Below are 20,900 nucleotides of genomic sequence, written 5' to 3'. Positions count from 1 at the left end.
GGTAAGTTCCATTAGAACAGGAATCTACCTTGTTCATCATCGGATCTCAGTACCTAGCAGTTCTTGGCAGAGACCAAAGAAGCACTTAACTATCTGCAGAATAAACAAATAATTACTTGTTGCTCTGTGATCCAGTCTTGTGGGGTCAGGAAAGGGTTTCTGATTTAAAAGGCTTTGCAAACTGGGTAAGAATTAGCCAGGTCACGGACAGGGTCAGAAGACGGTTTGGGGTGAGAAAGAGGATAGTACACTTCAGGAACACAGAAGACATTCTATATGGCTGGAGCGGTGGAAAACCACTGGGGCTGAAGAGGCAGGCAAAAGTCAGACAGGAAAGAGCCTGTAAGTCATGTTAAAGAGTTTGGGCTTAAACCTGAGGGCAAATAGGAGGGACTGAAAGGTTTTCAATGGGGAGTGCCTCGGGCAATTATCTTTATCAGCCCAGCAATGTGGAGACTGGACTGGAATGTGGCAAGATTGAAAGCAGGAGAACCAGCTGGGCCAGGTGGGGGTACTGCCACAGCTATGTAGCAGTCATAGGGTCGAACCAAAATAATGTCAGTAAAAAACGGAGAGACGTGAACAGATCTGAGATATTCAAGAGGCTGTTAGGGACTGGCTGGATGCGAAAAGGAAGAAAACTTTCAAGTTCTGGTTTAAGCACCTGGCTCAGTTAAAGTATGTTCCCTCTAAGCCATGATACCAGTTTGGCAGATTCCCTTTTAGCACGTACTACTCTGCACAGTGGCCCGCTGAATACGTATTTGCACATCACAGAAGCAAGAGTCGCGCCTTTTCCACTCTATCTCCGATTCTAAAAGCTCACTCGGAGTCTAGCTCGATGCCACTGAAAGCGTTCAATAAACGTTCGTTAGGTGATTGCAACTGCACTGAGTCTAAAATAAAATAACTGACGTTTATATCTTTTACCCTCATGTCCGCCCGTTTACAGAGAATAACTCGTGAAAAAACAAGTGCCGGGCTCTGGGTGGGTCTCATTCATAATGAAGTTAAGAGCCTCCTTGGGAGTCTCCGGCCCTTAGGCTTCCCGAGAACCCCTTTACCCAGCTCACCTGAGGGAGAAGACCAGTAGCGGGCCCAGGCGACACACAGTGACTCAGACCGGCCGGATCAGTAGTTCGCCGGGAGCCTTCCAATCGAATCTCCCGCGTCCTTTTCCGCCGGAAGTAACGCTTTGGCTGCGTTCACTCAGAGCCAATCAGAAGAAAGCGCCGCAGAGGGTGGCGCTTAGCCAAGAAATCCTACAAGCTTGTGGGAACGACCATTTTCGTCAAACTGCGGGTAGAGTCGGTGGATCAGTAGTACAGTCAGTAAAGTTGGTTTTGGCTGCGCTAAGCCTCCTGGGCGTAGGGATCCCCGGAAAGTGTGGAGCAAGCCTGGGCGTCCTGGGGTCTGGCGGGGTGACTGAAAGAGGGAATGGAAGCCGGATGAAGAGGGTTGAGGGAGCTTTGGAAGCCAGACCCGGCGCTGTCCTAGGGGCTAGCACTACCCAGGGGCGGAGGGGGGAAGGGGGCTTTGGCAGGAGGCAGGAGGGAGGTGGAGCGCGGAGTGGGTTTTCGGGTGCCGAAGAAGAAAGGGGGCGTTACTTGAAAGAAGGGACCGGGACCTGGCGGGATTTAGGGACGATGTGGACCCGGGGCGACCTCTGTAATGGATGGGTTGTGCAAGCAACACAGTTTTGGGGTTACCAAAGAACGGAGTATCATAGGGAGTGTTTAGGCTCCATGATGGAGGTGGGTGCAAGGAGCACAGTCTTTGGAGCTGGACCCAGCGGTCTGCGACGACGTGCTCCGCTTACTGCTGAGTGATCTAGTGCAAGTTCCCGCACCTCTCTGAGCCTCCGTTTCCACATCTGTAGATGGGAATAACAATCGAATACGACGCACAAGATTGCTGTGACGATTGAGTTAGAGGAGATGATGCCTGTGCCTCCCTGCCTCCTGATACACTGGCCTGTAGTGAACCTTCAATAAATTGTCATGGAAGCTGTTACTGCCTTTATGTGGGATTTGCGGAGGGCAGGAGGTGTAGCAATGGAATTGAGGCAGCCAGGGCAGAGTTTGGCGGTGATTATAATGGTGGGGATATAGGATGACCTGAAGGACAGGTGGGCTTCGGGGGCGCTATAGATAAAGCATGGGCTACAGCGATGAGGTAGGAAGAGGCCCTAGCATGATAAAGGCAAACTTGGGATGTGACCGCAATGAAGGTGAGTGCTAAGAAGCAGACGGCACGAGAGTAAAGTGGAGTGGAGGCGGTGCCCTCGGGGATGGGGGCGGAGTGGCTGTGGTGACCTGGTTTGGGCGGTGTCTGAGGAGCTGGCTGGCTTTGGGTTTCCCCCGGGAGGAGCCGTTTTGCGGCGGGCGGAGCTGCAGACTGGGCAGGGCTTAGCCCGTGCGCTGCTGCTGGCCTCCTTTTCGCCCTCCCACCCGCACTGCAGCCGCCAGCCTGAGCCATGGGCCGCCGAGCCCTCCTGCTCCTGCTTCTGTCTTTTCTGGCGCCCTGGGCCACCAAGGCCCTCCGGCCGGCCTTAAGGGCCCTCGGCAGCCTACACTTGCCAACAAACCCCACATCCCTCCCAGCTGTAGCCAAGAACTATTCGGTTCTCTACTTCCAACAGAAGGTAAGGGGGAGTGGGGGCTTCGCCGTCCCCGGCCCAACCGCCGGGAACCCTCAGAGCCCGGGCAACGGAGCCCACCTCGAAATTCACACCCCTTGATGCCTGGGATCTCTTCGGTCTTTGGCTCATGTCTTCCAGAAGGTGGTCTCAAATCCCAGTTTTGTTGAATTTTTCTCCTCCCATTACCAATAATTTGGTAGTACTTCTGGCTCCGTACTCTTGATTCAGGCTGTTCTGCAATTGGACACGGCAGTCACTTCAACTCCGCCTGCTCCCATAGGGTGCCCCAATCCGAACTCCCTTGACCTTCCCTCAAATTCAAATTATTAAATACCAGCTCTGCTACCTAGTCTGCGGTGATAGTCATCCTTTGCCCCAAGGCAGCCCTAAATACAAATTCTAGTATCTTTACCTATTAGATAATATTGGATAGTTATCCATCCTAAAAACCAGCCTCTTATAAGGGGTCAGCTCAGAGCTGATTTTGTAGCCCTATTATTAAGAATTGTTGAAATCCCTATTCCCCATAAGACTGAACGTGTGTAGCCTATGGTTGTAAAAGGAGTTGTAGGAGCTTGTGGTGGGGTTGGGGATTAGCCTTTCTATGGTTTGTAACATGATTTTAGAGCTTTTTAGGCTTGATGCCTTTGTGCTTGGCTGCAGCATGAGGCATTCCCCCACAGGTCTTGATGGAAAAGTACATCCTTTGTGAAATGACGAGGATTCCTTACAGTTCAGCATTTCTGAAAGCCTGGTAAAAATAGGAAAAGATTTGGAAAGGGTTGGGATTAGAAAGAGTGCAAGGGTCTGAAGCTTGGCTTTAGGAGTCAGGTAGAACCAGATTCTACCCTGCTAGCTCTATGACCTTGGGCAGGTTACAGTACTTCTCTGAGCCTAGTTCCTTGATCTCTTGGGGTTTGTGGTGATGGTTAAGTGAGAGCAGATAACGTGTTCCTAGCAGAGTATCTGGCCTCAAGTAGGCACTCATATAATATGTGGTTATAGACCTACGTGAAATTTTGTTGTTGTTGATTGTATAGAGACAAGGCTCACTATGTTGCCCAGGCTAGTCTTAAACTTGTGGACTCAATAATCCTTCTGCATCAGCCTCCCAAAGTGTTGGGATTACAGGCTTGAGCCACTGAGCCCAGCCCTTATATGAATTTTGAATGGGAATTTGTGGTAGAGGGATGTCATAGACTTCCAGAATAACTTAGAAATAATTTAAATTTTTTTTTTTATTTTTAAAAATAGAGATGGGGTTTTGCCATGTTGCCTAGGCTGGTCTTGAACTCCTGGGCTCAAGCAATGTCCCAAAGGGCTGGGATTGCAGGCGTGTGCCACTGTGTGCAGCCAAGAAACAATTTTTAACTCAGACATTTGAGTTCAAGTTTATGAGGAAGATAAAACATTTTAATTTTACCAGGGATACCAGGAAATAGTCTTTTTTCTCAGGCAACTCCCTTAAATTAATTCTCTAGGCATAATTCCCTCATTTGTAAATTGGGAGGGTTGGGACAAAGACCAATGTGTTTCACACTTTACTGAGGAAAATTAAGGGCTCTTTGGGGAGCTGTTTCAGAGGGAAAGTGGATGAAGCCTGAAGTGGAGGCCAAATTAGGTGCTCCAATACCCCTCTCTTGGATCTCTTTCAGCTTTTATCTGTTTTATATGCTGGGATTTTATATACAACTATTTGCAGAGCTCAACTGCTAAAGTAAAATGGGGAGAGGACTATTGGAATGGAAGATCTCTAAAATCCCATTGGGATCGATGAAAAAGAGAACTATCAGCAGAAAAGGAGAGAGTGAAAGAGTGAAAGAGTGGAAGGGAACAAATTATTTGTTAGTACCTTAGTTCCTACTTTATGTTCCTTTATTGTAGATTCCTTTCTTGGCCACTACACTCCTTAGAAATACAATTCAAACACCTTGGCATGGGAATCCATTGTTCCTTACTATGAAACCCTAGCTGGTCATTCCAACTTTACATTCTGCCATAATCCTCCATCCCAGCTCCTACTTTTAGCAACCTAACAGACTCAGATGACTTTTACTGTGTCAGAAATTCTGCCTGGAATAACATCCCTCTTCTCCACTATTTAAACTCATACTTCTATTCCTGCAGAAATGTCACCTCTTCTGTGAATCTGACTTTTTTAAGGCAATTTAGTTGGTCTTTTTTCATCCTGCTCATTTCTATATTGTACGTGTCCCTCTAGCTAGTTAGTACTCTACAATACCTAGAAGAGCCTATAAAAAAGTATAAAGCACAAAATAGCTGTTGAGAGAGTGAATGCATGATTATCCAAAAAGAACCTAAACAAAGGCTACCATCATTTAATTGTCACAAATCATTTTTTATTTTTCTTTTTATCTTTTACTTTAGTTCTTTATTAATTATTTTTTCCTCCTTTTTCAAAGCCTTCAAATATTGATTTAGGTAGGAATATTTGATTTCTTTTACCTGAAATAACTGAATTAGGAGACCAGAGAAAGGATAGTACATCACTTGGGCACATCAAGGCTCTGGGTACATGTGTAGTATGTGTGGTATCAGTGTCATAAAGGGCTCTCTGGAATGTGTGGCTTGTGGTTACAGTGTTGCATGCTTATTACCGTGTACCTCCCACCTGAGCCCCTCAGGCTAGAATGTGAGTCCCGAATCACACATTTTAGTGTGTGATATAGTCAAGAGGGAGAATGGGTCCTTGTCAGGCCATCATTTTTCTCAGTGGTAAAATTGGGAGCAATATCTATTATATTGTCAGGGTGTGTGTCTGTGTGTTTCTCTCTCTACAAGAGAGATTTTTATTAAGGAATTGGCTCATGCAGTTGTGGAGGCTTAGTAAGTCCAAAATCTTCAGGGAAGGTTGGTAGGCTGGAAACCTAGGAGAGAGTTTGCAGTTTGGATGCACAGGCATTCTGCTGGCAGAATTTCTTCTTGCTTAGGAGAAGTCAGTCTTTTTTTTTTTTTTTTGAGTTGGAGTTTCGCTCTGTTGCCCAGGCTGGGGTGCAGTGGCGAGATCTCGGCTCACTGCAGCCTCTGCCTCCCGGGTTCAAGCAATTCTCCTGCCTTAGCGTCCCGAGTAGCTAGGATTACAGGTGCTTGCCACCACGGCTGGCTAATTTTTGCAGTTTTAAAAATACAGACAGGGTTTTACCATGTTGGCCAGGCTGGTCTTGACCCCCTGACCTCAAGTGATCCACCTGCCTCGGCCTCCCAAAGTCAGGGGAAGTCAAACTTTGTTCTATTAAAGCCTTAAACTGATTAGATAAGGCCCACTCAAATTATGGAGGGTAAAGTCCATTGATTTAAAGTCCGCTGATTTAAATGTTAATCTCATCCAAAAAATACCTTCACTAAAACATCTAGAATGATGGTTGACCAAATAGCCGGGCACCATGGCCTATAAAGTTGGCATGTAAAATTAATCATCACATCCACCAAGGTTGTTGTCAGAGTTCAGTGTGATAACACATGAAAGCCACATGGATGGTGCATAGAACATGGTAGGAATTTAAACAACTTAATGGAACAAATGCTAGTTCCTTTACAACTCTGTCCTGAAAATTCACTCTCATCCAAATGCATGGCGATAGTGGTAAAGGCTCTTCTGAAAACTTAGTACCCCACCATTCCTATTTAACTGCTGATCATTGTTTCTGTTAGAAGTCTGTGTTTTGGCCCAGCATTGAGCTCATGGTCACTGGCTCTTGCAGCTCCTTCCTCATCTGCTGTGAGGGAATCACATCAGTGGGCTAAGCTATTTAAATTTACATACGTCCTTTATAGTTCTGCTTTCAATTCCTGTTCTAGGTTCCCCTTTCCCACTTTTGTCACAGTGATCCTGATGTCTAGTAAAATGTTATGTCTAGCTATGTTAGGCACCTTGGAAGGCCATGTTGATAAAGATCTTGTTCTCCTTCTTTAAATTTTTCTTCCCGTTTCTCCTCTTCGTATCTGTTCATCTACTGATGGCCTTCCCCTTAGGCCTGGAGTATCCTGTCAGAAATATTATGTGAATTCAGAACCGATTTATGTGTTTGGTGATACAGAATCATTTTTAGAAGGGGCCTTGGTGATCATGTAGCCTCCCCCTTAGATATGATGGATTGACCTTGATCTAAATTATAAAGCATCAGAAACTTGATAGAGCTTGAATAGGAGAGTGGTTCAAAGCACAGCTTTTAGTGTTGGGTGTGGTGGCTCACCCCTGAAATCCTAGCATTTTGAGAGGCTGGAAGGATCACATGAGGCCAGGAGCTAGCGACCAGGTTGGGCAACATAGTGAGACCCTATCTCTACAAAAAAATAAACAACAACAACAAAATCCAAAGCATATCACTTAGAGGCAAACAGGTTTGAGAACAAGTTCTGTTTCTGCCACTACCTGAGTAAGTTACTCAGAGGCAGCTCCTATTTTCATAATCAGCAAAATGGAGATAATTATATTACCTATCCCATAAGTTTGTTGTAAAAAGAGGTGGTATGTGTAAAGTGCTTATTTAGCACAGTGCATAACACTTAGTAAACTATAAATGGTAAACATTTTTATCTTGCCGTTTCCTAATGTACATGGTTTTAATTAACCCCTTCACTTTTTTTAAATCAATAGGATTAAAATAATCAATACTTTAACACACTTGTGGCCTAGGAATTAACCTTTTTTCTTGCTTGAAATCATTCTTTTCACACAAAATTCTGTACATAAAAAGAAGGATATGAAACTATTTCTATCTTTCTTTCTATGCTATTTTAAGTGTTGATAAAGTGTTGGGGGGAAATGTGGTAATGAATTTACCCTTTCAGGTTTTTGGAAGTAGCTTCTTCTCTTGATAATAATAGTAAATCTAACACTGTCTTTCTGATAGCTGAGTTTTAAATTTCTTACTAACTAATGCTAAAATCTAAGTTCAGTAAAAATTAACTTTAAGTTTTTCACTGTCTTGTTTATATTCCTCTGTCAGCACATTGCAAGGACTTTGTGCTTTAGAGAATTTAGACTTTTAAAACATTTTCAAAGTTTGGGTTCTAGGATCAGCCCTGCCAGTAATTCACATCATACTCTTGGGCAAGTTGCTTAACCCTCTAGATCTCATTGTACTAATTTGTAAGATAAATGGATTGGATCTGCTAATCTCTGATATACCTAGTATTCTGTTCACTGAGTGCCTCCTGTTTATTGGACACTGCATTAGGAGCAGTGGCAATGCGGGTACAAGTTTTGTTTTTTGCCAGAACATTAATTGTCTTTGGTGAATTGGACCTAAACAACTTTACTGTCTTGACTTTGAATAGGACACAGACCCATAACATATAAAGTATTTTTAAATTAAAAAGTAGTCACCTCTTAAATTGCTACAATATTTATAACACTGCATAGTTGATCTATTTTATAATATAACAGAACATTGTGTTTATGATTTTGAAGTTTGCTTGGTTGTGGGTCTATTGGAGAAGAAAGGAGCATCATAGGTAAGGAGAATACCTTGATGGTAGATATTGTTTGTCTTCGTTTCTAGTGCCTTGGATGGTACTTCTTTTTACTTTTTTTTATGTGGTTCTGACAGAATATGGTACTTCTTAATAAAGATATTATGAATTGAAAAAATTGACTGTAAATTAAAATGAATAAGGAGTAAGAGATGAAAGTAAAATGACATATGTAGTGTAAATGTGTCTAATGCATTATTAATGATAATAATTTACTACAATTTATTGAAAGCTTCAAATAACCTAAATATTATCCTAAGTACCTAATAGACATTCACTTATTTAATCCCTATTACTGTTCTGTGAGGTAGATGCTATTATTCCATTTTGTAAGCAAGAGAACTATCCTTTTTGTTCATTTGTTTTTAGACAGGATCTTGCTCTGTCACTCAGGATGGAGTGCAGCCATGCGATCATAGCTCACTACAGCCTTGAACCTCTGGGCTCAAGTGATCCTTCCACTTCAGCATCCTGGGTAGCTGGGACTACAGGTGTACACCGCAATGCCTGGCTAATTTTTGAATCTTTTTGTAGAGATGGGATCTCATTATATTGCCCAGGCTGGTCTTGAACTCTTGTTCTCAAGCTGTCCTCCTAGCTTGGTGTCCCAAAGTGCTAGGATTACAGGCATGTGCCATCAAACTCAGTGAGCAAGAGAACTATCATATAGAGAGGTTAAATTATTTTACTGAGCTATACTGCTTATCTGTACCATTTTGTTTTTCTGAAATTAAACTCTGATGAATTTCTAGTTCTGAAATGAATGTCATTACCTTGTTTGCATTATCCAGGATAGGTTAGGTTTTGCTGCTATAGTAAAATGTATGAATTTTGGTCACTTAACCTAACAAAGTATATGACCCTTACTGTCATAAACTTCCAATTGAATGAGCAGGGGGGCTGTGCTCCTGCTTTCACTCAGGGACTAAGTGGTTGTGCGGGGTTTCCTTTTTATCAGATGCTTTCATGAACATTTAACAGTGGAAAAAGAACATGGAAGATCTCATATAAATGCTCCAAAATGGAAATTAAATTACTTATGTCACTTCTCACAATTCCTTGGCTAGAACTGGTTAAATGACTGTACCCAATCACAGGATAAGGAGAAAAAAAGTCTTGGCTTTGTAGTGCCTAGACAGACAGGACTAATGACTACCATACTCAATCAGTCACTTACCCACCCACCTACCCACCCACCCACCTACCTACTCAGTGCTGATCCGGTATCTTTTATATGTCAGGCACTGGGCTAGGTCCTGGCCAGGCAGAGATGACTATATCCTGAAGGAGCTCAAATTGTACCTGTTGACCATTCCAATTGCATATACTCCAACTTATATCTAGCACTGAAGATTTTGTAATGTCTTGGCATTCATCTGACTCCAACACACAGATTGCTTCAAGAAATAGCCCTGAAGTGAGGTGAATTTTTAAAATGTTTTCTTGCTTAACTTGTCATCATTATAATAGTTTACTGACCTGTTGTGTATATACATTAAAGCACATGATAAAAAGGAACTTATTTATTAATTCCATCATTCAGTAATTAAAAATAATTATTTTGCCTATCTTTATTATAATAAAAGAAACAAAATTGATTTAGAGATTTTTGTAATCTTAAGTGTGCTTTGGTAAGTGTGCCAATCCAGCATCTTTTATATATCAGGCACTGGGCTAGGTCCTGGCCAGGCAGAGATGACTATATCCTGAAGGAGCTCAAATTGTACTTGTTGACCATTCCAATTGCGTATACTGAAACTTATATCTAGCACTGAAAATTTTGGTAAGGGTTGCGTAATTTTTAATTAAAAAGAATAATTCAATGTTGAAAATTTTTATTATGTATTTAAAATCTGTTTTAAAATATGTATGTAATTGGATAATTTATAATTATAATTTTGTAAAAATATTTTTTCTTTCTGGTTCATAATTTAAAAAATCCTAGGTATTGTTTATGAGAAGCGAATGAATGAGCATTTATTGATTATCTACTCTGAGCTCAATATTATGCTAAACTCTTTTACATCGTTTTAAAATTATGATTAATATAATTGCTTTTTGAAATAGATGGTTTAATTGAAGCTCATAGAGGTTAGGTGTCTTAATTAAGCTATTAAACAACAATATTGTGAGTCACGTTTTTATCTGTTTCTTTCAAGATCTATGATCTTCATTGACATCATGATGCGTCTGTAATGTAAGCAGTAGTAACAAAACTGATGTCTCTGTGTCCACTTATTAGTTCATATTCAGCCTTTACAGCAATCCTGTGAGGTGTATATTCTTACAGAAATATCAAAGGAAGAAACATCCAAAAATACCCATTTGTAAATATCCTGGTTTTTCAGTCCCAAACTGTAAATAACTTGTGGTATGTCTGTAAAATGGAATATTGTTAGCCCAAAAAATTATGGTCTTAAAGTATTTTGACAATGTGACAAAATGTTTATGCATTAATAATAAATGAAAAAAGCAAAATAGAAAATGAATGTTCAATGTGTGTCTAAATTCATTTACCAAATTTTTTATTAGGTGCCTACTATATTCGAGGCATTGGGGAAAGAGCATTCTAGGCATGGGGAAAAACATTCTAGGCACAGTAAATGTCTAGGCAGGGAAGATCAAGTGCAAAAACCCTGAGGTAGGTGTGCGCCCAGTGGGAGGAACTGTAGGGAGGACGGTATGTCTGGAGGGACATGCCCAAGGGAGAAAGTAATAGAGGAGCACAGAAAGGAGGTTCAGGGAGCCAGATAATGCGAGGACATCTGGGCCATTGTAAGGAATTTGGCCACAAATCAGAATGAGATGAGAAGCCTTTGGAGCTTTAGGGGCAGAAGAATGACATACTCTGATTAATAAGTCTTAAGAAACACTTTGGCTATTGTGTTGAGAATAGACTATGGAGGAGAAAGGGGGAAAACAGACCAGGTTGTTGGAAAAGTTCAGATTAGAGACGATGGTGGTTTGGATTAGTGTGGTAGCGGTGGAGGCTGAGAAGTGCTCAGATTCTGGATATTTTTGAAGGTGTAGCTGAGGTGTAGTTGATGAAGTAGATGTAGGGTATGAGATAAAGAGTCGAAGATGACTCCAAGGTTTTTGTCCTGAGCAGTTAGAAGGTTGGAGTTGTCATTTACTAAGATGGGGAAGGCTGCAGAAGGAGTAGGTTTGGGGAAGCAAGGAGAAGAGGAACTTGGTTTCAGAAATGATATTGAATGAAGAATTTAGAAAAAAGGTGGGGCAAGTAATATAAATTTGAAGCTGTCAGTATACAGATGATATGTAAAACCATGAGATTGAAGAGAGCAACAAAGGAGTTAATGAAGATGGTCTTTTCTTTTAAAGGTGATCTTCTCAACACTGCATATTTAGAAGTCAGGGAAATGGGGAACCAGTTAAGGAGACTGAGAAGGAACAGTTGGAGGAGGAAAACCAGGAGGCTATGATACCCTGATTACTTAATGAAGAAAGCATTTCAATAAGAAGGTAACCAATAGTGCCTAAATAAATGACTGGGAATTGGCCACTTGATTTAGCAATGTGGAGGTTATGGTGACCTTGACAGCAATTTCCTTGGAGGGTGGGTGGAGGCGAAAGCCTCATTGGAGTGCATGCAAGAGAGAGTGGGAGAAGCTGTATTGAGACCACGGGTGTGGTAATCTTTTGAGGAATTTTGCTGCGAAGGGGAGCAGAAATATGGTGTGGTAGATGGAGGGGAAGAGGGTTCCCATTTTTAAGACAGGAGAAATAATGGAATGTATGCTAAGGGAAATGAGCCGAGAGAGTGAGAAAGTGATGGAACAAGAAAGAAATAGAATTGCTAGTGGGAGATCTTAGGCAAGAGGAAATGGGATCTAGTTGAAAAAACAAGAGCATGAACAGTTTGACCATAGTCAAACTGGGTTAGGCACATCATATATGCACAGATGAAGGTAAGAAAGTGGTATGGTAGTGAGAGCTTGTGTGCTGTTTTTCAGAATGCTTCTCTTTTCCCAGTGAAATAAGATGGAAGGTCATCAGCCGAGAATGAGAAAGGGAGAGAACAAAAATGCTCCTCTAGCAGAGAAGGAAAGTAAATGCACTAGGGACATACGGTTTGATTGCAGGGCAGCTTTTGTAACTTTGTAAGGCCATTTGATGTAACTGTCATGTAAGTTAGTAAAGCCATTTGATGTGGCTGTATGTTTCTCTAGCTACATTCAGTTTCTTGGGTATGGTTGTGGAGTTGGTGAATTTCACTTTTTGCCAAGTGGAGAACAAGGTGAGAGAGGCCTGGATAGTGAGAATTGCATGCAAGGGAGTGATTAAAGCCCCTTGTTGTAGCCCCTGTTACTGCCTCCCCTGACAGCTAGAAGAGTAAAACAGTTGGTCCTCCTAGCTTCCTGCAGTTCCCCCTCCAGTACAGCTCCCATGGGTTGTCACATAAATCACCTCTCCTCCAGTTGAATCACTGTTCTGTTCAGAAACTGCAACAACTTTTTATTGTTTGCTTTATTAAGAACAAAATCCTGTAGCATTTAAGGCCTTTCAATCTATGGCCCTAACTGCCTTTCCATGTTGCTAATCTATTCACCACATATGCCCATTTCTTTCCTTTCTATGAGTTAATCCACATTGTTCCCTTTGCCTGGAATCTCTCTCTCTCCCATGGGTCTTACCTCTTTTATCAACCCCATTCCATTTTTTAACCCCTGCCTCTAACACTGCCTCCTTCAGGAGCTGTTTTTTTTTTTTTCTTCTGCTTCTGCTGCTCCTGCTGCTGCGTTGTCTTTGGCTGCTTCTGCAGCTTCTTCTGCTGCTTCTGCCTCTGCTTCTGCTTCTGCCTCCTCCAGGAGCTGGCGTCATTCTCCTTCTCCTTATCCTCCTCCTCCTCCTTCTTCTACTTCTCACTTCCTCTTCTTTCTTTCTCTTCCTCCCCGTCCTTCCTCCTTCCCCCCTCCTCCTCCCTCTTCTTCCTCTTTTTTTTTTTTTTTGAGACAGAGTCTTGCTCTGTCACCCAGGCTGCAGTGCAGTGGTGTGATCATAGCTCATTGCAGACTTGGCCTGAAACTCCTGGGCTCAGGTGAACCTTCTGCCTCAGGCTCTTGAGTAGCTGAGACTAAAGGCGTGTGCCACCATGCCTGGCTATTTTTTTTTTTTTTTTAAAGAAATGGGGTCTTGCTATGTTGCCCAGGCTGGTCTTGAACTTCCGGCCTCAAGTGATCTTTCCATCTCTACCTCACAAAGTGTTGGGATTACAGGTGGGAGCCACTGCATCCAGCCCGTTTTTAAATCTCCTGGACAGTGTGTGATTGGTCAAATCTTTTTTTTTTTTTTTTGAGACGGAGCCTTGCTCTGTCACCCAGGCTGGAGTGCAGTGGCCGGATCTCAGCTCACTGCAAGCTCCGCCTCCCGGGTTTACGCCATTCTCCTGCCTCAGCCTCCCGAGTAGCTGGGACTACAGGCGCCCGCCACCTCGCCCGGCTATTTTTTTTGTATTTTTTAGTAGAGACGGGGTTTCACCGTGTTAGCCGGGATCGTCTCTCGATCTCCTGACCTCGTGATCCGCCCGTCTCGGCCTCCCAAAGTGCTGGGATTACAGGCTTGAGCCACCGCGCCCGGCCGGTCAAATCTTTTTTTATACTTTTATGGCACAGGTCTTATTCTAGCCTTGTGTTATATATAATCTTTTATACTCCTCTCTTATTCTACATTTAAAGCAGGAATCCTGTCTTGTAAACATCCATACTTCTCCATAGCACATGCGACATTGTTTTTCCTAGAGTATTGTTTTCACAAATCTGATGAATCTCTATCTTTCCCCCTCCTTCTCTCCCACTTTTCTACGCACTGAGGTAAGGAAAGTATGTGTATATGGAGGAGGGGAAGGGTAAGGAAACTTGAATCCTAGCTGTCTCACATCCTTTGGAGAGCACGATAGAATGTCAGATAAAGACAGACCTACCTGTTTTACTTTTCTTATTTTGGTGGTTTGGAAGCTGTGGCTAGAAGTTTGTGCTTTTCCTTCTTCCAACATATATACAGAGACAGGATTAAGGGAGGGAATGCTGCCTATCTTGCTTTTTCTTTGTTTTGTATATGGGTGAGGGCTGGGATGAAGAATGAACACAATGAGAAAAATGTTCCTTACAGGCCACTTTTGTGGTAATTGTGTACCACCTGTATTTATTATTAGAGTGTTACAGTAAGCTTTTTATGATTTCGGTTTTTCATTTGCAAATGGAAGCCACTTAACTGTGTATATTTGTAAATCCTTACTTTTATGGCATACATGTTAGTTCAAGTTGCCCTGTGGTGCTGCGGCTGGAGAGAAGCAGCAGCTGTGTCTCTGTCAAGCCCACGATGCTATCTTCCCTGCTGCTCATGTTGTGCAGATTGCCCATATGGGTTAGGAAAAAACAGATTTGTTAAAGGCAGATTTCCTTGGAAGCTTTCTCTGAGCAGCCCTGCAATTTGGTTGTATGATATGTATGGGCAGAAAGGTGCAATACTTTTTCTCACCCATCATAAGGGTCATGGTCAACATTCCTATAATAAAATACAGGTTAACAAGAGAAAAGCATAACAAGTTTATTTAAGCACAATTTTATGTGACATGGGAGTCTTCAGAAATGAAGACCCAAAAAACTCAGGGAAAAATCTTCATTTTTAGGCTTACGTTTGATGAAGAATGGACAGTCCTGTAGAAATGTGATGGAACAAAAAGGGAATGATCCTAGTGGTAATAGTCTGAATGGGGAAACTCAGCAAGGTCTATCTGTTCTGATTCTTCTTGGTCTCTCTGTGTGGCATTCTTTCTCCCTGGATGTAGTGTCAGACCCCTTTTGGAATGAAGGTCTTAAGATCAACTATGAGACAAGGTAGGTCAGATAATTTCTTTTTAGCCAGCTCCTACACAGAAAGGAAGGGGAAGGTTAAATTTAATATTTCTAGGCTTCATGACTGGCTTTCGGGAAGAAGGGTCCTAGTTTCTATTACCTGCCTTGGTGGAGAAAGAGGAGCAGGAGAGAGAAAGACAGAAGAGGGCCAGAAGAAGACTGCTTCTGAGACTCTTCCAGTGTTCTTCAGTTCAAAGTACTCCCAAGGAACAATACTTTGATAACAATGAAGTATCACCCTATGATAGTTGACATAATATCAATACTTTGGGGTATTGTTTTCTGAGCCCCAACACATAACAATGAAGTATTACTCTATGATAGTTGATATAACAGTTACACAGTGAAACACCACAGTCATACATTCATTTAAAAATATTTGTTGAACTCTTCCTTTGTGCCATACTCCGAGTTAATAGCTAGGGATAAATGGAAAGCAAACATAGGCCTCATGTGGCTTACAGTTTATTGAGAAAGAAGATAGTCATAAGTAATTATAAGTGTGATGTATGCTTTAAGGAAGTACGAGATGTCTATAATGAGGTCCTGAGTCTGGAGTATTAGGGAATCCTGTAGATGGCAATGATGTTAAAAGAGACCAGAAAGATGATTAGGAGTGAACTAGAAGAAGGGAGATGATAAAGATTTCTGTCAAGGTAGAAGGTATATCATGTACAAGATCCTAAGGTAGGAAAGACCAGGCTGTGTTGGAGGAACTGAAAAGAGATCGGTAAGACCGAGATGGGGGCGTCAAAGATGATGACCTTGGAGGTGGGCTTCCAACACTGTGAGGTCAGTATTGTCATTATGTCCATTTACATACACGCGGTGTGGATATTCCTTCTCTGCAGCTTTCATTGACTTTAAGAGCATAGCTTGGTGTTGAGATGGTGTGGGATAGAACACAGTTGATCAGAGTATGGTTGTTTTGTATTCATCTTGTGATGGCACTGAATAAATGCACGTTTATCTTTTACCCTGTAGGGAGTTACTACAATTTTACAGAGGAAAAAGGGCTCAGAGGCTGAAGTGATTTATGCATGATTGCATAGCTGATAAGTGATAGAGCCAGGATTTAAACCTGTCTCTGTCAACATCACAGCCCTTGTACCATGTTGCCTCTATATTTCAGAAATAGAAGGTTTTACAGTTCATGGCTTATATTTAATTCATGTAGTTCAACCAAGCGTGATGGTTCACACCTAAAATTACAGCACTTTGAGAGGCTGAACTAGGAGGATAACTTGAGACCAGGAGTTTCAGACTAGCATGAGGAAGAAAGCAAGACCCTGTCTTTAAAAAAAATACAAAAATTAGCCAGGCATGGTGGTGTGCACCTGTGGTCTCAGCTACTTGGGAGGCTGGGGCAGGAGGATCACTTGAGCTTTGGAGGTCAAGGCTGCAGTGAGCTGATTGCACCACTATACTCCAGCATGGGCGACAGAAGGAGACCCTGTCAAAAAATTTAAGAATTAAAAAAATTCAGGTAGTTCATGGCTGATTTAGAGATATTAACCCATATTAGACAGTAATAAAGTTGAAGAATAAGCAGAATTTTAATTCTCCTAATACCGGGTTGGGTAATTTTGGACAGCAAAAATATAATGGAGATTTCAATTATACAGAACTTTCTTCTGACTTTGACTTTGTGTTACAGAAAGAAGAGGTTTAAATTAATGGGAACTATGTTAGCATCAGAAGGGGACTATGAAAACTTCTAAAATAACACTATGAGTTATTTTGGGTAGCTCTATAAATTCATTGAGTAAAGGATGTTAAGAGACCTCCATTGACTATCACAAAAAGGTCCTATTCAAGGGAATAAAGGAGGATGCATCATTGGTGAGGCAGGAGTGAAGTCACTACTATCGAACTTTGTCTCCTGAAGCTTGGTGCTCAGTCCATGAGCAAATTATCCATTTTAAGCTTTCCCAACAGTTTGTGTATAAAATTTGGTTTGGAATAAGTTGTAGAGTTTGTGTAAAAGTCTCTAATTCAAGCTGCTGGACTGGTCACTGACATGTATTCATCTTTCACTCTTGGAAGAGTGGAAGGTCCTTGCATGTCCCTCTCTTGCATTCTGCTTTTGAAAGTCTACCAGCTCTTCGATTAGGGAGTCAAATCTAGTAAACTGTACCTAAGCATTTTATTTTCTTTAAAAGCCTGGAGACTGGTCTTATTTTTAGCATGTTGTTTAGAATAAAAATACATTATTCTATTTAATAAAGTATATAATTTAAAGGGATATTAGACTGAAAATTTAAGCTAGTCTCCTTAACCACATTTATGAGAAGACTGCCTGTTTGGACCATGATTGTAGTTGTATTATTCTGCCATCTAAGGGGAAATAAATAGTCCCTTGAGAAGTGGATTTATAATCTTCAGTAATATGGAACAACGAAAGTGATGTCACACATTATTTAAAAAATAAAATATCCAAAGCACTCATGTTATATTTCTGCAATATGTACCATTCCTCATAGCTCAGTTATTTATACAATGATAAATGTATATATGAAGGGGTGGCCTGCCCCTCACACCTGTGGGCGTTTCTCATCAGGTGTGGAATGAGAAACTTGAGAAAAGAAAGAGACACAGAGACAAAGTATAGAGAAAGAAAAGTGGGCCCCGGGGACTGGCGCTCAGCATACGGAGGACCTGCGTCAGCACCGGTCACTGAGTTCCCTCAGTATTTATTGATCATTGTCTTTACCATCTCAGAGACGGGGAAGTGGCAGGACAATAGGGTCATAGTAGGGAGAAGGTCAGCAAGAAGACATATGAATAAAGATCTCTGTGTCATGAATAAGTTTAAGGAAAAGTGCTGTGCTTTGATGTACATATATGCAAACATCTCCATAAACATTTTCAGTGCATAAAGAGCTGAATTACCGCTAGCATGTCCCACCTCCCTCTCCTATCTCAGTAAACAGAACATACAATCGGATTTTACACCAAGACATTCCATTGCCCAGGGATGGGCAGGAGACAGATGCCTTCCTCTATCTCAACTGCAAAGAAGCCTTCCTTCCTCTTTTACTAATCCTCCTCAGCACAGACCCTTTACGGGTGTCGGGCTAGGGGATGATCAGGTCTTTCCCTTCCCACGAGGCCATATTTCAGACTATCACATGGGGAGAAACCTTGGACAATACCTAGCTTTCCTAGGCAGAGGTCTCTGCGGCCTTCCGCAGTGTTTGTGTCCTTGGATACTTGAGATTAGAGAATGGTGATGACTTTTAACAAGCATACTGCCTTCAGGCACTTGTTTAACAAAGCACATGCTGCACAGCCCTGAATCCATTAAACCTTGAGTAGACACAGCACATGTCCCTTCAAGGACAGGGTTGGGGGTAGGGTTACAGATTAACAGCATGTCAAGGCAGAGGAATTCTTAGTACAGAATGAAATGGAGTCTCTTATGTCTACTTCTTTCAACATAGACAAAGTAACAGTCTGATCTCTCTTTTCCCCACAGTATTAAATATATATTACACATGTCACAGCATTGGTGACTGTAACTGAACAGAAAGGAAAAAGAAAAGCATGTCATTTACCAGGCTACATCATATTTGGTGTATAAGAGGTTCTTACTGTCACCAAGACACTACCCTGTTTCTGTTACCTGTTCTAAGATAGCTGCCATTAAAAAAGTAATTTTACTTTGCAAGTCATAGTTTCTTAAGTGACCACTCAGAACAAATTGCTGAAGTTTTATATCATATTTTTTCTTTCACATGACAATATTGGGCACTGATGACATACATTGTTTGAACAGGGAGATGTGTGCTAGTAATACCTTGCAAAATATATTAGTAATAAATCAAGCCCTTACTTCTTGCAGGCCCTTGCTAGGCACTTGCACATATGTATTTTCCAACTAAATCATTACAAGACTCCTCTGGTAGGTGTTATTTTTTTCATTCTGCATTTGAGAAAGGAAGCCCAAAGCCATGAGCTTGGTTAAGTAGCTAATAAATGGCCAAGATGGCACTGAAAGTTAGATCTGTCTGCAAATTCCCTTCTCTTCCCACTACATCAGAACATTTGTGATCTTCAGAAGGAGGAAAAACAGGGTTTTAAAAGGTGTCCTTGGTACAGATTAAATTTTATTAGTGCAAAAGTATGTGTGTTTATGTGCTTAAGACTTGATACAACTGGATTTTTTGTAGTTGTTGTTGAGACAGGGTCTCACTGTGTCTCCCAGGTGGGAGTGCAGTGGTGTGATCATGGCCCACTGCAGCCTCGACGTCCCGGGCTCAATCGATTCTCCCATCTCAGCTTCCTGAGTAGTTTCACTCCAGGTATGCCCATCATGCCTGGCTAATTTTTGTATTTTTTTCTAGAGATGGGGTTTCTACAGGTTGCCCAGTTGGTCTCAAATTTCTGGGCTCAAGTGATCCTCCTATCTCAGCTTCCCAAAGTTCTGGGATTACAAGCCTGAGCCACCGTTCCCAGCACGAATGACATTTTTGATAAGTTTTCCTGATGGCATATGACTAGCATGTTTGGCCAGCATCATTGTGATTGAATAACCTAATTTAAACCAGGAACTACAACCCAAACAATGGCTGTGATTCAGCAGATAGGAAAGTAAGGAAGTACTTGTTATCATTTGTCAGTGAATTTATATTTTTATGCAGTTTGAACTGTGGGTCACGCTGCAGACACTGTCCTTTAAAACTGTCGGAAATCTCTGCCTCTTCCTGAGCACTGATGGCCTCTTCCTTTGAGGGAGCAGCTCATACAACAATTTTGGAAAGCAGCGGTGATGACTCCCTTCTCCTTGGCGTTGAGTGGTTCCTTCCTCTTGAACAATTGGCTCTAGATGACAGTGACCAGTGCAGACTAAAACAGGCTGTTGGTTTGCCTTTTTATGTAGTCTAATTTCTAAAAAATAACAATCCTTTAAAAGAGGTGGGAATTTATACTTACCAACCGCCTCTCTGTGATTTCATTAAGCAACCTTGGGTCACACTTATCTGTGCATCTGAGAGGCCTGCAGCAGCACCAAGTCTCATCTTTGCTTACGCACATCTAACAAGTGCAGTCAACACTGATGTTGTGAATTTATTTTTACGTGCTTTAGTTTTAAATTCCAAACTGACTGACCCCTGCCTCCCAGGATATCTTGAATGCCCATCCCTTGCTTAGCTAGTGTAGGCTTAGACAATGCAAATATATTTTAGGATCAACCTTTAAAAACATCATCAGATAAATAAATCTGCCAGAAAAACTCTAATATTTATTATTTATTATGATTTATTATTGACACTGTGTGCCAGACATTATACATTCGTCATCTCATTATTTTGTACACAGTATATTGAGTTGTGGCTTACATAGTGCTGCTATCTGTCAGCTTGGAATGGTTTGTCTTCCTCCTTTCTCTCCCTAGCAAACTCCTGTTCATCTTTCACTGCTCAGGTTTTGTATCACCTTTTCTTGTTAGGAACTGCTTTGCCTCCCTTCCATGGGCTAGGTAACTGACTACTTTCCTCTTTGTGCCTCTTACTGCACTTTATAGCTACTTCGATGCTGCTACTCTGGATTGCATTGCTTTATTTATATGTTGGTATCCTGTTGGGACTGTGAGCAGCCTGAGTGCTGGGACTACACCCATCAGTGTATCTCAGTGTGTGCTTTCGTCAGCTCTTCAGACAAATAACTGGCTCAAGCTCAAGTTATTCTTCTATCATTAGTACTTGGTTTTGTCAACAGTCTGCCAGTATTGTACTACCAATATGGCATAGACACTGGCCAGTCAGAACAGAAGCTAGTCATGGAGTTGAGGCCTTTTGAAGTACCATGGTTCTTTAGGTCTGGAGATCTAAAAAAGGGTCTGGGGCAGTAGGGCAGAGTCTGTGTGTGTGTGTGTGTGTGTGTGT

The 20,900-nt window shown here is 41.8% G+C and overlaps 2 protein-coding genes across 6 annotated transcripts in view; one reads left to right on the top strand and one right to left on the bottom strand.

The window, feature by feature from the left end:
* The window catches only part of LOC105468828 (DNA damage induced apoptosis suppressor), a 32,551-nt gene extending 31,213 nt beyond the window's left edge, over positions 1-1,338 (bottom strand). For all 3 annotated transcript variants that reach the window (XM_011719221.3, XM_011719219.2, XM_011719220.3), the window contains exon 1: positions 1,074-1,338. The gene's annotated coding sequence lies outside the window, so the exon portion shown is untranslated. The remainder of the gene's footprint in view (positions 1-1,073) is intronic.
* PRC (prolylcarboxypeptidase) overlaps positions 1,205-20,900 on the top strand; it is an 82,988-nt gene continuing 63,292 nt past the window's right edge. Inside the window, exon 1 of one of the 3 annotated variants that reach the window (XM_011719217.2) lies at positions 1,205-1,302. Coding sequence is in view for 1 of the 3 variants with exons in the window: in XM_011719216.2 (XP_011717518.2) it covers positions 2,477-2,644 (168 nt within the window). In the remaining 2 variants the exon portion in view is untranslated. Of the gene's footprint in view, positions 1,328-2,407; positions 2,645-20,900 lie in introns of those variants that run through there. The other 2 variants (XM_024788812.2, XM_011719216.2) reach the window with 2 other exon arrangements.

The sequence above is a fragment of the Macaca nemestrina genome, chromosome 12 (assembly GCF_043159975.1).
Source record: "Macaca nemestrina isolate mMacNem1 chromosome 12, mMacNem.hap1, whole genome shotgun sequence".
Taxonomy (NCBI): domain Eukaryota; kingdom Metazoa; phylum Chordata; class Mammalia; order Primates; family Cercopithecidae; genus Macaca; species Macaca nemestrina.
The sequence above is the reverse complement of the archived record's forward strand: the minus strand, read 5'-3'. Positions and strand labels throughout refer to the sequence as shown.